Consider the following 14087-nt stretch of genomic DNA (forward strand, 5'->3'; position numbering starts at 1 on the left):
GGTTCGGGGACGGGGCAAAAAAAATCTCCGACGGTGCGCTTCGATAAAAAATCCGTTGGGATCGGGTCGGAGTCGGGGATGGGGATTCATTTCGGGTTCAAGGACAGGAAGAGCAAAACCCGCCCCGAACCCGACCCGTTGCCATTCCTAAGCTCAATCAACCACCGGAGTTGTGATAGGGATGGATGCACCATTGTGAAGTTGATAAAGGATATGCTTGCGAGAGAATGGGAGGTTAAAGTGAACTACTATCATCGGGGAACCAATATGGTTGTGGACAAGCTTGAGGCAATGGCCAGGGGACGCACAGTTGGAATGGTGATTTATGACGAGCCTCCTATTGAGGTGGTAGACTTAGTTAGGCGAGAAGGACTACCCACTTCCTAAGCTGTTGTTTCCAGTTTTACCACACAAAAAAATCTAACAGCATTTAATTCTCGGTGATGACGTCTTAATTAAATAAAATCTAAAATGATATTATATTATATTTTTTAAAATAAATAAAAAAATAGAGAAAATATGAATGAAAGTGTTTAATCATGTAATTAATATTAATATTATTATATTAATATTTGGGGGTATAAAGTTTGGACACTCGAGGATGAGGGTGCCGATTGAAATTTAGATATGGTATTTTCAAATTCAGATCCTAAAATTAGAGAGAAATGATAAAAAAAATCAAATACATTAAAATGTTTTTCTTAAATTATAATTATCATGAATACATAATATAAATAAAATTACAATTTATTAAGGTCAAAGTATTTTTTTGATGAAATATATATTTTATTCTTATTTAAGAGGATAATAAGAAGCAAATTATAAATTTTAAAATTGACGTCATTAATATATCATGTCATCCAATTAATAAGAATTGACAATTTAATAACAAAATAACATAGTAACCATAATTTAAATAAATATTCTTTTATTAAAGTTTGTCCTATTTTTTCTTTTTTCCTTGATCCGTCGTTAATCTTTTTTTATTCATTTTTGTGATCAACGACAATATTAATCTTGGTGTTGATAGTCAACCACCGTATTCATTATTTTTTTCTTTGTTTTATTATAGCGTATCTTTATTATTATTGTTGTTATTATTAATTTAATAACTTTGTTTTTATAGCACATATTCTTCTGACTTTATAACATGTTTTTCTCTGTATTTATGACACGTTTTTTGTCGTTTTGCCTTTGCTTTCTTTTATTTTTTCGTTTCACTTAATTCTAATTTGTGATTCACCTGTGACTTTCAATAATTTCATCCCATTTTTTGTTAACATTCCACAATGTAACGAGAGTTAACGTATCAAATGACTAAATTATTATTAATCGACAATGTAAGTGATGAAATAATAATAATTCAAAGTTATATTATCAAAATTAAAAGAAAATAAAAAAAGTGACATATATACTATAATTTACCAAAAATAACAATGGTAGTTTTATTTTCATACATCAAAATAAACTTAAAATATCCGTTCCATTTGACAATGAACTATTATATCATTGATATATACGATGCTCGAACTTAAAACCTCGAGGGATAACAACAAATATTTTAATCACCGTAATCGTTTGGTTCATACTATTACAGTAACTTAATAATTGACTAAGAAATCCTACATTATCTTCGTCAAGTAATATTATTAAACCAAATAATATAATTCCAAATTTTATATCGACAAAAATAATCATATATTGCTTGAACCAAACACAATCTAAAAAAATCGATTTAATAAACAAACACATACGGATGTGTGTCAAATTCATTTATGTTCACAAATAAGCTTGTCTGAAAGTTTGTTTATTTATTCAATTCTCCTTTTTTTTCTTAATATTTTTTTTTTTACATTTTGAATATTGTGTAGGTAGGAACTAAATTGAACATAGAGTGAACTTTGAAGTTTATGCTTTGAAGCATAAAGAGCTTAAGGACTAATTGCATGATTTCACTAATATGTTCACGAACGCAAAATGAACATGTTAACTGTCAACACACATTTTTCGTCCTACTAGGATTCAAACTCCTAAAAATAGGATAGAATTTTAGGATTCAAACTCCTAAAAATAGGATAACATTTTGCTAGGATTTAAACTCCTAAAAATAGGATAGAGTTCTACTATGATTTAAACTCCTAAAGATAGGATCCATAAGCACTATAAATAGCCATTGTAACTCACTATTGTAGGACACGATTTTACACACAAAACACAGAGGAAAGCACGGAAAATACAAAGGCAAAGTTGTTGTAAACGATTCGAAAAGGAAATAAAAGGTAGCATCTTTTTTTACATTGGTTCGTTCATTTCTCGCATGTGCACGTTATTTTTCTTGAGATTTGGTTCGAATAACCCAAAACGTGGGTTGCGCCGATGACTAAAAAGGGGTGGGATTTCGAAGTTTCGAACCTAGATCCACCCCCGAGGCGTGTTCATTTTTTAAAATATTTAATTCTCCCCCCTAAATCATTTTTTTCCTACTTTATTATTCTTGTTATATATGCATATTACTTTCTATTAATTTTATTATATATGTATATATGTTTTATTATTAGTGTTATTATATATATATTTATATTTCCTATTTTGCATGTATATATGTATATTACTTTTGATTTTCTTTTTTTTATTATTATTTTACTTATATATATACTTTTACTTTTTTATATTTTACTCATTTATTTATCTATTTTTATATTTATCCTATATTTTATGTTTTTATATTCTTTTACTTGTTTTATTTATTTATTTGCATTATCATTTTATTTTTATTTAGTTGTTTGCTATGCATATATTAGTGTTATTGTTTTTTTATTTTATATATTCTATTCATTTTATATTTACTTTATTTCTTTCTTAATCTCTTTATTTTATTTGTTTTACTTTATTTATCATTTATTCATCTCTTCTAACCCATATTTTGACTTTTAAAGGGTATATTTGTAAATCCGTCAAAGGTAAGTAATTTTGGATCATTATTTTATCTTTTAATTTAACTTGTTATTTTTCTTAATTAAGACAACTGGAAATTACGTAGTACCGAAAGGGCGGTTCAAGGGTGCTAATCCTTCCTTGACCGTAACCGACTCCCGAGCCCGACATATTTCTGGTAAGACGTAGATCAGGTAAGAAATAGGGTATCCGATCAACCCATTTATCTTTAAATAAATGATCGGTGGCGACTCCAATCCACATTTACCTAAGTCGAAGCCCAATTCCGGTCCCCAACCGAAAGACGGTTACGACAGCTTGGCGACTCCGCTGGGGACAGGTAAGTGAGTCAGGTCGAAATTAATTTTCGGTTGTCTTTTTTAGCGAAAGTTATAAATTTTAATTTTAATTTATTTATTCGATTCTAATTAGTTACCTTTGATTATTTTTCAAGTAAATAGTTGTACTGACGTTTTTTAATGATCTCAGAATTTTCAAAATTATCATCTCTAGCTCTATACCCGAGCTTCGAACCTTATTTAAGTGGGGGTGAAAGCGACGCCTTCGTGTGAATTTATTCACCGTGCGGGCCTAGCAAGTAGCCTTCGGGATTCATATACCTTATGTCTCCGTGTGAATTTATTCTCCGTATGGGCATAAGGGAATGTTTCCTCTCGAGTTTAACTTAGTCCACACAAGCCAGTGATGGGTTTAGGACTAAGGGTCTGGTAAGCCCAAGGGGGCACCAACAAGGAGAACTCGGGTACCGTTTTTTTTAGAACCTAAACCGGGAGATGATGGAGAATTAGAGCCCACCCCAAAACCTCATTTCAAACCCTAAGATGCCAGAATTATTTCCTGCTTTACTTTCTGTTCAAAGCATGCGAACTAGACAAATATACGGTTAGGATTTGTGTGAAATTAGCATGCGGGATAGAGATCATGTCCGGGTAGGAATTAAAGCATGCGGGGTAGATATCATGTGGGGTAGGATTTTTCGTTTTTATTATTGTTTTGATTTATCTCACTAACTCTTTTTTACTTTTGTTCTCTTTTATTTTGTTTTCATTATTTGCATCATTTAAAAGAGGTGTTGATCCACCAAAAACTTGTTTGTTAAAACATGAATAATCTGCATTAATGGACAAAGGGGTTGTAATACAAGATATAAGAACGCAGGGGTCCGGCTATGGTCCGAAAAGGTCTCAGAAAGAAAATGAGGACAATTTGCAAGACAACTATGTGTCACATTCATGGTGCCCACAATCAAGTACATCAAAAGTTAACTTTTCAAAAATGGGTTGACAAATGTGGCAGGGGCAAGACGAGAAAAAGGTTACTGACCTCGAGAGTCCATTCAAAGACAACAAGAACAAGATGGCAAGTCACTGTCGAAAAATTCAAGAAACAAGCAAATGAACTTCGAATAATCCCTTTGATGGAGGATTTCAATGGAATTTCCGATTCAGCAAAGGATGAAAGCCAGAGATGAAGTCATTCGACACTTTTTGGGAACCAATACAAAAAAACTCAACATTTTCACGGTTCATCCAGAGAGGTCGGAGCGGTTCGACAGGTTATTCAACCGGTGAAAGACGAAGGCAAATGACTAGTCAACCGGTTCCGGGCCTAGAGGATTTAGTCCGGATGTACCTTTAAATATGTTTATTGTCTCTTAAAAGATAAAACACTTTTGTCCCAATAAAGGTTATTTACAATAACATACATGTTTTTGGATCAATGCCTCGAACATTTAATGCATTTTTGCATTTTGCATATACATTTCATTTTTTAAGTATTTTCATAAACATGAAATCTCTTCATGGAGAATTCGATGAAGTGGTTTTAACCACATGACACCACATGGAAGCAAGATTGTAACATCATAAAAAACTATCACAACGAATGAGCCCAATCAGCTGGTTGTACGACTAAACCTGCCAAGATGATCTGAGAAAAAAGTCCACATATCCTAAGGGCTACAATGTTGAAGCTATTTGTAGTTGCCACATAGGATGCTCCAAACATTCCTCTGAGAACTATAAGGCGCTGAAGCGCAAGATCCAAAACCTGATGGATTCAGGGGCATTGACAGCCGAAGAAGGGGGCATAGCGTATACCATTTGCACTTAGAGGATTGTTTTGTTTGAACACGTCACTGATATTTCATGTTTGCTTAATCTTTTAAACGATTGAATTTATGCTACTTTCTAAGGTGGAGCAATTGAACAAATTTTAATCTTTAGTTCTTCGAATATTAAATGAATTAAGGATTCTTTTAACTCTTCAAGAATTATAGATTTTTGACATATGACAAGATTAGACCTTTCTTATCATGTCTCAAACCCCAAAATGAAATACCTTGATCATTACCAAAAAGACCAAATTTTGACATACCTTCCCTTTGAAATTCTTGAACATTGTCTTTATCTTTTTGATACACCCATACATTTCTTTGAGTCAAATAAAGTCACACCATTGTCTTTTTAGACTCACAATTGACATTTTAATACCCAAGGCATTGAGTTGTTCATTTGAACATGAGCATTCTTCTAAGACACAATTTGGGGCATTTCGCCGGGAGCCTGAACATTGAGATATGTTGGGAGCAAGGAGCAAAAAAAACAATTCATTCGAAATAATTCTATCACGCATTAACTACACTGTTTTCATGTGAATGAAATTAATCCTGAAAATCTATCCCCCTGGGGATACCTCTTCTGTGAGGACTTCCATGTATGAAATGATGAACGACTTTCTTTCTTTATCCCTTTACAACAGGAGAAAATATATATCCCTTGTGTCCCCTTTTGAGCCTGTAGTATTTTTCTTCTGATTCAACCCTAACCAAGGATCACCCTCCACATTGGGGGGCAAGGTGGAAGAAATCTGCTCACATGAGTGAAGACATCAATCAAAAGGAGACACCAAAAGGTAGACCAAATGGCAAGTGCGAAGATCCAATCAAGAACAAAAAAAGAAAAGAAGCAAAAAAGCAAAAAAAAAAAATAAAGAAAAAGAGAAACAAGAACAAAAAAAAAGAGCAAAAATCAAAAAGAAAAAGGGACAAAAAGCACATGCAAAGATTCCCTAAAGACAAATGGCACATCAAGCTTCAAACTATGAGATTGATCAAGCACAATCATTCCCGAATCACTTCATTCGAAGATCATAGAGCATTAAGAGAAAGAGACATTTTGAGCAAGACAAGATTGAAGGCATCAAAATGAATTGATCCTTGGTTCAACATCCTGAAACACTTGTTTGGGCCTATTTATCCTTTTCTTTCATAACCATGAACCCTGGCCTACATTAAGTGCCTTAAAAGTCCTTTCTAATCATACATGGATTTCTAAACAGGAGAGACTATCTTCAGATTTCATCCCGCCCATCAGGATTAATCTTTGTTTGCAAAAAACAATGTAATTAATGTATGATAGAGAAAAATAACAAAGGGGGTTCAAGACGTAAATCCTGAATAACATCTTGAAACCAAAGGAGTGTTCGAGTTGAAAACCTGAAAAGGCGGCTCGAATATAAAAATTGTGCAACTGAGGCGATCACACAAATTCATCGATAAGGCATCACACAATCCGAGTGTGACCATAAAAGCTGGGAGTCGGAGAACACTTCCAGTAGATGAGCATGTAAGCTACCCCATCAAACCTTTGAGCATCAAATGTCAAACCATTTAGCATCAAATGAACAAAAATGCCAAACCTTTGACCAAACACAATAACCTGAGACTTTTTATCCTTTCTTTGCTTGACCATTTCCCAGAAATAGCTTTGATCTGGGCGCATGTCAAATAGCTATAATTTATTGAAGGATTGACATTGTAATTAATTCTTTGATATCCGATGAACTCTAGTTTTATGATTCATCTCAATTGTAAAACCATGAAAGTGACAATATTTTCAAAACTTTGGATTAAACATTTTTCAAAACTCTTTATTGATATTTTCAAAAACTTTGAAAATAAAAGAGAAAGAAAAACATTTTTTTCAAACAAGACAGTCTCTCTAGAGTGGATCTTGGTAAATGACATGTGACTCTTAGACACAAAACTCATGCTCAGAATCAATGCTGAAGCAAGAAATGAGGAACATTTGGGGTATCTTTGAAGATTCAACATCAAATATTGGGGTATTTTTTGATATTGAGGCATCTTTGGGGATTCAACATCCTAATGCGAATTATCAGACCTTTTTCAGGAGATAAAATATAACCAATTCATGTTACATGCATCTTATGCATACATTTTAGAGCGTCATATCTATCATTTTCTTTCCACGTACATAATTTTTACAGCTTTAGAGTCAAGTTCGACTTCAAGACGAAGGATACTCGATTCAAAAGCACCTTTACAGATTGATGTCGGTTGCTTAGCTCAGCAGCAAGAAACTACACTTCAACCAACTCGACAGACAGAAAGATCGATATTCATTTTCAGATTCGACATTTCCAATATAAATTCTGTCTCGCTTGAGACAGTCTCATTTAATGCAGATGATTATCTCACTTGAGATTGGTTTTTTAAAACAGACTTTGTCTCACTTGGGACTGTTTTACTCGAAAGAAGATTTATTTCACTCATGATTGTTTTTCTTAAAACAAGATTTGTCTCGCTTGAGACCGTTTTCACTAGAAGAGTTTTGTCTCTCTTGAGACAGTTTCCCTTGAAATAAATTTTGTCTATCTTGAGACAGTTTCTCTTGAAACAAATTTCGTCTATCTTGAGACAGTTTCCCTTGAAACAAAATATTTGGATATGTTTTCTTTGAAACAAATTTCGTCTCCCTTGAGACAGTTTCTTTTGGAACTAACTTTTGTCTCTCTTGAGACAGTTTCTCTTGAATCAATTTTCGTCTATCTTGAGACAGTTACTCTTGAAACACAAAATCTTCAAATTTATTTCCCTTAAAACATAATTTTGTTTCCCTTGAGACCGTTTCTCATGAAACAACAGATATCTTTGAGATCGTTTCCCTTGAAACGAATTCTATCTCTTTCAAGACAACTTCTTTTGAAGCATCATCTGAACCGTTACACTCAGCTCAGGCACATACTTGAGATGGTCGAGAAGCATTTCTCAAATCAAAAATAGAATGTGCACATCAGATTTGAACATTTGAAGAATTCAAGATAAGGGATCAAAATTTGAAGATTCAAGAATCAAGATTCCAGACAGACAACTGGAGATCGAGATTTCTCTCTAAATCCCCAAGATAACATATGTTGCATATGCATTTTAGGCACACCTAAGAGCATTGCATCCATAGCATCACATGTATGCATAACTTTTTCAGGTTTTAGCTAGAGTCAATTTCAACTTTGCGGCGAAGGATATTGAACTCAAAGCGACACGATTTGCTCGAGAGTGGATTTCAACTTCACGACGAAGGATGTCTAGCTCGAAGCCAAACTTCACAATAAAGGGGTCTCTACGGTTTCAACTTCACGGCGAAGGGAATTGTGTCCACCCGCAACATACAATACTTGGATTTCAACTTCACGACGAAGGATATTCAAGTCAAGGCTCAACTTCACAGCGAAGGGGCCATCCGCGATTTCAACTCCACGACGGAGGATATCGTGGCACTCGAGACAACACAAGTTCAACTTCACAACGAAGGGACGGCTGGTTGTCAACAAATAACTTCTCAATTTCAGAGCCAATTTCAACTTCACAACGAAGGATATTGGACTCCAGACAACGCAAGTTCAACTTCACGATGAAGGGACCGCTGCTTGTCAACAACAACTTCTCAATTTCAGAGCCAATTTCAACTTCACAACGAAGGATATTGGACTTCAGACAACGCAAGTTTAACTTCACGACGAAGGGACCGCTGCTTGTCAACAACAACTTCCCAATCTCAGAGCCAATTTCAACTTCACAGCGAAGGATATTGGACTCCAGACAATGCAAGTTCAACTTCACGACGAAGGGACCGCTGCTTGTCAACAACAACTTCCCAATCTCAGAGCCAATTTCAACTTCACAACGAAGGATATTGGACTCTAGACAACGCAAGTTCAACTTCAAGACGAAGAGACCGCTGCTTGTCAACAAAATTTCATTCAGATTCAATTTCAACTTCACAACGAAGGATATTGGACTCGAGACAACACAAGTTCAACTTCACAACGAAGGGACGGTTGGTTGTCAACAAACAATTTCCCGGTTCCAGAGCCAATTTCAACTTCACGACGGAGGATATTGGACTTGGAACAATGCTACCTACTTGGATTTCAACTTCACGACGAAGGATATCCAACTCAAAGAAGGATTATCTGCCATCAAAATTGTCGAGTTCAACTCCATTCAGCTCGATGACACATCAATCGCACTACTTTCCGGTTGCAGTCGAGGTTTTCAAGTCGAGAAGAGGACCTGGGTTAGCCGTGCCTTAGTGACAAGCAACCATTTTCAAACAGCATAGCTTAAGTCAAGAAAAAGCTATCTGTCAATGAAGATTTCTGAGTTCGATTCCGATCCAAGGTCTTTAAACCGAGAAGAAGACCGAAGGGTAACGGGAAGCCACGTGCTGATTCAAATTCCGAACTACGGCTTTAATTTCATATCATTTCAAGATGAACTCGACTTCACGATGGAGGAGTCATCCGTAACTCAATTCGAGAGGGAGTTATTGAAACATAAGAGTTAATTTTCAACTCTACTGAACGAAAAGTATGTCTTTTAATCTTTGCCATATCTCCGTTACACGACTATGGGCAAAGAGGGGCAGCTGTCAACACACATTTTTCGTCCTACTAGGATTCAAACTCCTAAAAATAGGATAGAATTTTAGGATTCAAACTCCTAAAAATAGGATAACATTTTGCTAGGATTTAAACTCCTAAAAATAGGATAGAGTTCTACTATGATTTAAACTCCTAAAGATAGGATCCATAAGCACTATAAATAGCCATTGTAACTCACTATTGTAGGACACGATTTTACACACAAAACACAGAGGAAAGCACAGAAAATACAAAGGCAAAGTTGTTGTAAACGATTCGAAAAGGAAATAAAAGGTAGCATCTTTTTTTACATTGGTTCGTTCATTTCTCGCATGTGCACGTTATTTTTCTTGAGATTTGGTTCGAATAACCCAAAACGTGGGTTGCGCCGATGACTAAAAAGGGGTGGGATTTCGAAATTTCGAACCTAGATCCACCCCCGAGGCGTGTTCATTTTTTAAAATATTTAATTCTCCCCCCTAAATCATTTTTTTCCTACTTTATTATTCTTGTTATATATGCATATTACTTTCTATTAATTTTATTATATATGTATATATGTTTTATTATTAGTGTTATTATATATATATTTATATATTTCCTATTTTGCATGTATATATATGTATATTACTTTTGATTTTCTTTTTTTTATTATTATTATTTTACTTATATATATATACTTTTACTTTTTTATATATTTTACTCATTTATTTATCTATTTTATATTTATCCTATATTTTATGTTTTTATATTCTTTACTTGTTTTATTTATTTATTGCATTATCATTTTATTTTTATTTAGTTGTTTGCTATGCATATATTAGTGTTATTGTTTTTTTATTTTATATATTCTATTCATTTTATATTTACTTTATTTCTTTCTTAATCTCTTTATTTTATTTGTTTTACTTTATTTATCATTTATTCATCTCTTCTAACCCATATTTTGACTTTTAAAGGGTATATTTGTAAATCCATCAAAGGTAAGTAATTTTGGATCATTATTTTATCTTTTAATTTAACTTGTTATTTTTCTTAATTAAGACAACTGGAAATTACGTAGTACCGAAAGGGCGGTTCAAGGATGCTAATCCTTCCTTGACCGTAACCGACTCCCGAGCCCGACATATTTCTGGTAAGACGCAGATCAGGTAAGAAATAGGGTATCCGATCAACCCATTTATCTTTAAATAAATGATCGGTGGCGACTCCAATCCACATTTACCTAAGTCGAAGCCCAATTCCGGTCCCCAACCGAAAGACGGTTACGACATTAACAACACTAAACGAACATGTTCGCAAACCGAACATGGTGTTAAAAATTTAAACGAACATGTACTGAACATGAACACTTTGAAAAATAAATAAATGAACATGAACACAACTTGGTTCGTTCAAATTCAGTTCATCTACACCTCTTGTTCCATAACACACAGAGCTTTGTGTAAGCCTAAGTAACCTACATGCAGGTCAGCATTATCTAAGTAGCATGTGTGCATTATCAGACCATGCCTGCCTATCAGGGAAGTCATTAGAGGACCTGTAATACTGCATGCAAAGTGCATTGAAAATAAAAATTCAGGTCTTCCACCAAGACATTAACAGGAGCCAATATGTTCTTCAAAGAAAATAAAAATTCATGTATCTACTTAAATATTTATTGAATATTAAATAAAATATATAAATTTATTAAATCATGAATCATATTGGGGGTCCAAGCCAGCATAACATCGGTTCACTGCAAAGAACTCCGACACAAAGCATTGTTCATCATCATGAATTCATGACATACAAGGGGGTTCCATTCACATACATTATAACTTCTAATACATACTAATGTCCAATAAAGAGCAAAAAAAAAGTGACACTTTTGAGCTCCGTTGCTCGGACTCTTTATTTTCCTTTAAGTATCCATGTTTGACAAACGTATCTGACACATGAATACGAGGATATGACCTCCAATGATCCTCTATATGCTCGTAATATCTCAGAAAATATAACCATACCCATGTCGATATACAGAGTCCAAGTAACATATAGCTTTTGAGCATCAAATACCCAAAGCTTCCAAACTTAAAACAAAGATCAAGATCTTGATAGGACCCCTTTTGAGCTGCATAAAACAAATGTTTCAACACTTCATATGGAAGCACACATGAAATTGTATGATAAGTAAAAGGATAAGCATTTAATTTATCAAAATAACATAATATCGAACCTCGGTATAGTCCCAAGGCGACGTGGATCGTACTCCGTTGCCTGCCTAAGGGCCCTAGCGAAAGCCTTAAATGTTGCCTCGATAATATGATGTGAATTTTTTCCTGCAAGCTGCAAGCAAGAAAGAATAACATCGAAAAGCTCTACGGCTCAATTACTTGCAAATTTTTTTAGTACTATAATAGGGTAGCCAATGTGCTGAAAATAACTTGTATATGCAAGAATACGTATTACCACCTGCCGTATGTGTACTGTCATGCCAGAAGTATTGACCAAAGACTGGAAAAAATGCTCCACCAACTGTGAATATTAGATATTAAAAGTGTGTTGGTGAAATTCAGCATAAATATATTTCGAAAGAAGGTGATATTAAGGAAGCTACCCTCAAGAAAGCTACATAAAACGATGAAACCAAATCGACAAATTTCCCCCATAGTCAACAAAATAAGCACGGTTAAACCAGACGATATAAACAATGTGTATTACCTGAGTGTCATATGTCCCGACTCTTGCTGTAGGAATGTTTAAATCATAACTTAAATGCGGTCGGCCGGATAAATCCTACAACAAAAACAATATGAAATTTAGCGTGGTTATGGATTCGAATATTTGCTAGGAAACACGATTTTTGAAGAATTACATTAAGACAAATTCAAATTCAGTAATGTTTCATAGAATCATCAACATCATGTCACATTATAAAAGTATGAAGATTTACACTTTCGTCAAGAAATCTTCCTAATAATATGCGGAAATATCTTTGATTCAAAACAAGTATTGATGGTTTTGAGTTTAAAATAGTACCATAGGTTCATGGTTAAGAAATAACCATGAAATGAATGGCATACCAGTGAAACACGTACTAATGCTTCATCGAGAGAAGCTGAAAAATCACCGAACCGGTTAATCCCTTTCCGGTCACCAAGTGACTGAAGCAATGCCTGAAAGGAAACAGGTCAACTCATTTAATCCACCCAGCAATACAATTCAAAATCTTTACCTGTTGACAGAAACCTACCGTTCCAAGAGCAAGGGCAACATCTTCATTGGTGTGATGATCATCAATGTAAATGTCTCCTGTAGCCTTGACGTGCACGTCGAACAGTCCATGAGAGGCTAATTGCTAAGATTAAATAAAGTAAATCAAATTAACAGCACAAAAGAACAAAAATTTGAAACCAAAAAGATAAAATGGAAAACAAAGAAACATACATCCAGCATATGATCAAGAAAGGGAATACTTGTAGTGGAATTAGCAACTCCAGTTCCATCCAAGTTTATCTTAACCCAAACTTTCGTCTCTTTCGTTACCCTTTCCACTTCTCCAATACGACCTAAACCACTCCCTAAGAAGAAGAAAAAACCCAAAATGAAAAAGGATGATATAAATTAAAAAGCAATGATTTTTATGGTATTTTGGGATTTGGGTTTCGTTTACCTGAGGCAGTTGAAGCGGAAATTGGGGCAGGAGAGGCGTTGCTTTGGGGAAGAGAGGAACAAGAAAGCGTTGACTGGGAATTGTTACTCATTTGTTTCAAAGTGAGACGAGAGAGTGAGTGTTGGAGAGGAAGAAGAGGGATTGAAGTATGTCTATGATGAAATCTGGGTTTGGATTTTAGTAGCGTAAATGCGGCGGCGGCGGCTGCGTTAGAGGAGGAGGTGTTGAGGAGGCGAGAGGAAAATGAAAGCTCCATTTGTGGATGTACGGAGGGGAAGTGGGAAGAAAAAAAAATACATACAGAGAGCGATGCCAGGGAGAAAGAGAATACGGCGTCGTTACTTTTTACTTGGGTAAACTACAATAGATATCACGAAACTTTAGTTGTTGTATCGTTTATACCACTAAACTTTTAATTTTACCAATTATAGTACTGAACTTTGATTTTCGTTATCACTAAACAAATCATTAGATCATGATTTTTTGTTATGCGATTTAATATTTGAGTGGTATAGTTGAAATGAAAATAAAAGTTTAGTGCTATAATTAGTAAAATTAAAAGTTTAGTAGTATAAACGATATAATACCTAAAGTTCAGTAGTATAAACGATATAATACCTAAAGTTCAGTAGTATCTGACGCAGTTTACCCTTTTTATGTTCTTTGAAGAGTTAATTGCATCATTTATCCCTAAACTATGAGTATTATTCTATATTGGTTCTCAAACTTTTGAATATTATAATTTTATCCC

The 14087-nt window shown here is 34.4% G+C and overlaps 1 protein-coding gene across 2 annotated transcripts; it reads right to left on the reverse strand.

The window, feature by feature from the left end:
- Positions 1-4739: 4739 nt before the first annotated feature.
- On the reverse strand, positions 4740-13659 carry LOC120184866 (imidazoleglycerol-phosphate dehydratase 1, chloroplastic-like). 2 transcript variants are annotated; one of them, XM_039189235.1, is made up of 9 exons: positions 13337-13659; positions 13111-13232; positions 12917-13021; positions 12747-12839; positions 12385-12459; positions 12136-12198; positions 11900-12009; positions 11762-11794; positions 4740-4750 (listed from the first exon to the last, which is right to left on the reverse strand). In XM_039189235.1, exons 1-8 carry the CDS (start codon positions 13590-13592, stop codon positions 11767-11769), a joined length of 852 nt encoding a protein of 283 aa, XP_039045166.1. In that variant the 5' UTR covers positions 13593-13659; the 3' UTR covers positions 4740-4750; positions 11762-11766. The 2 variants fall into 2 exon arrangements, with proteins under 2 accessions (XP_039045166.1, XP_039045165.1); XM_039189234.1 differs by lacking the exon at positions 4740-4750 and having other exon boundaries at positions 11388-11794.
- Positions 13660-14087: the final 428 nt, after the last annotated feature.

Source organism: Hibiscus syriacus, unplaced genomic scaffold (assembly GCF_006381635.1).
Source record: "Hibiscus syriacus cultivar Baekdansim isolate YM2019G1 unplaced genomic scaffold, ASM638163v2 tig00112959_pilon, whole genome shotgun sequence".
Lineage (NCBI taxonomy): Eukaryota > Viridiplantae > Streptophyta > Magnoliopsida > Malvales > Malvaceae > Hibiscus > Hibiscus syriacus.

Coding starts and splice junctions, on each gene's coding strand:
- LOC120184866 (XM_039189235.1), bottom strand. CDS start 13,592: ATGGAGCTTTCATTTTCCTCTCGCCTCCTCAACACCTCCTCCTCTAAC. Junction 12,199..12,384: donor TCGGGACATATGACACTCAG/GTAATACACATT, acceptor TAATATTCACAG/TTGGTGGAGCATTTTTTCCA. Junction 12,010..12,135: donor TGACAGTACACATACGGCAG/GTGGTAATACGT, acceptor TCTTGCTTGCAG/CTTGCAGGAAAAAATTCACA.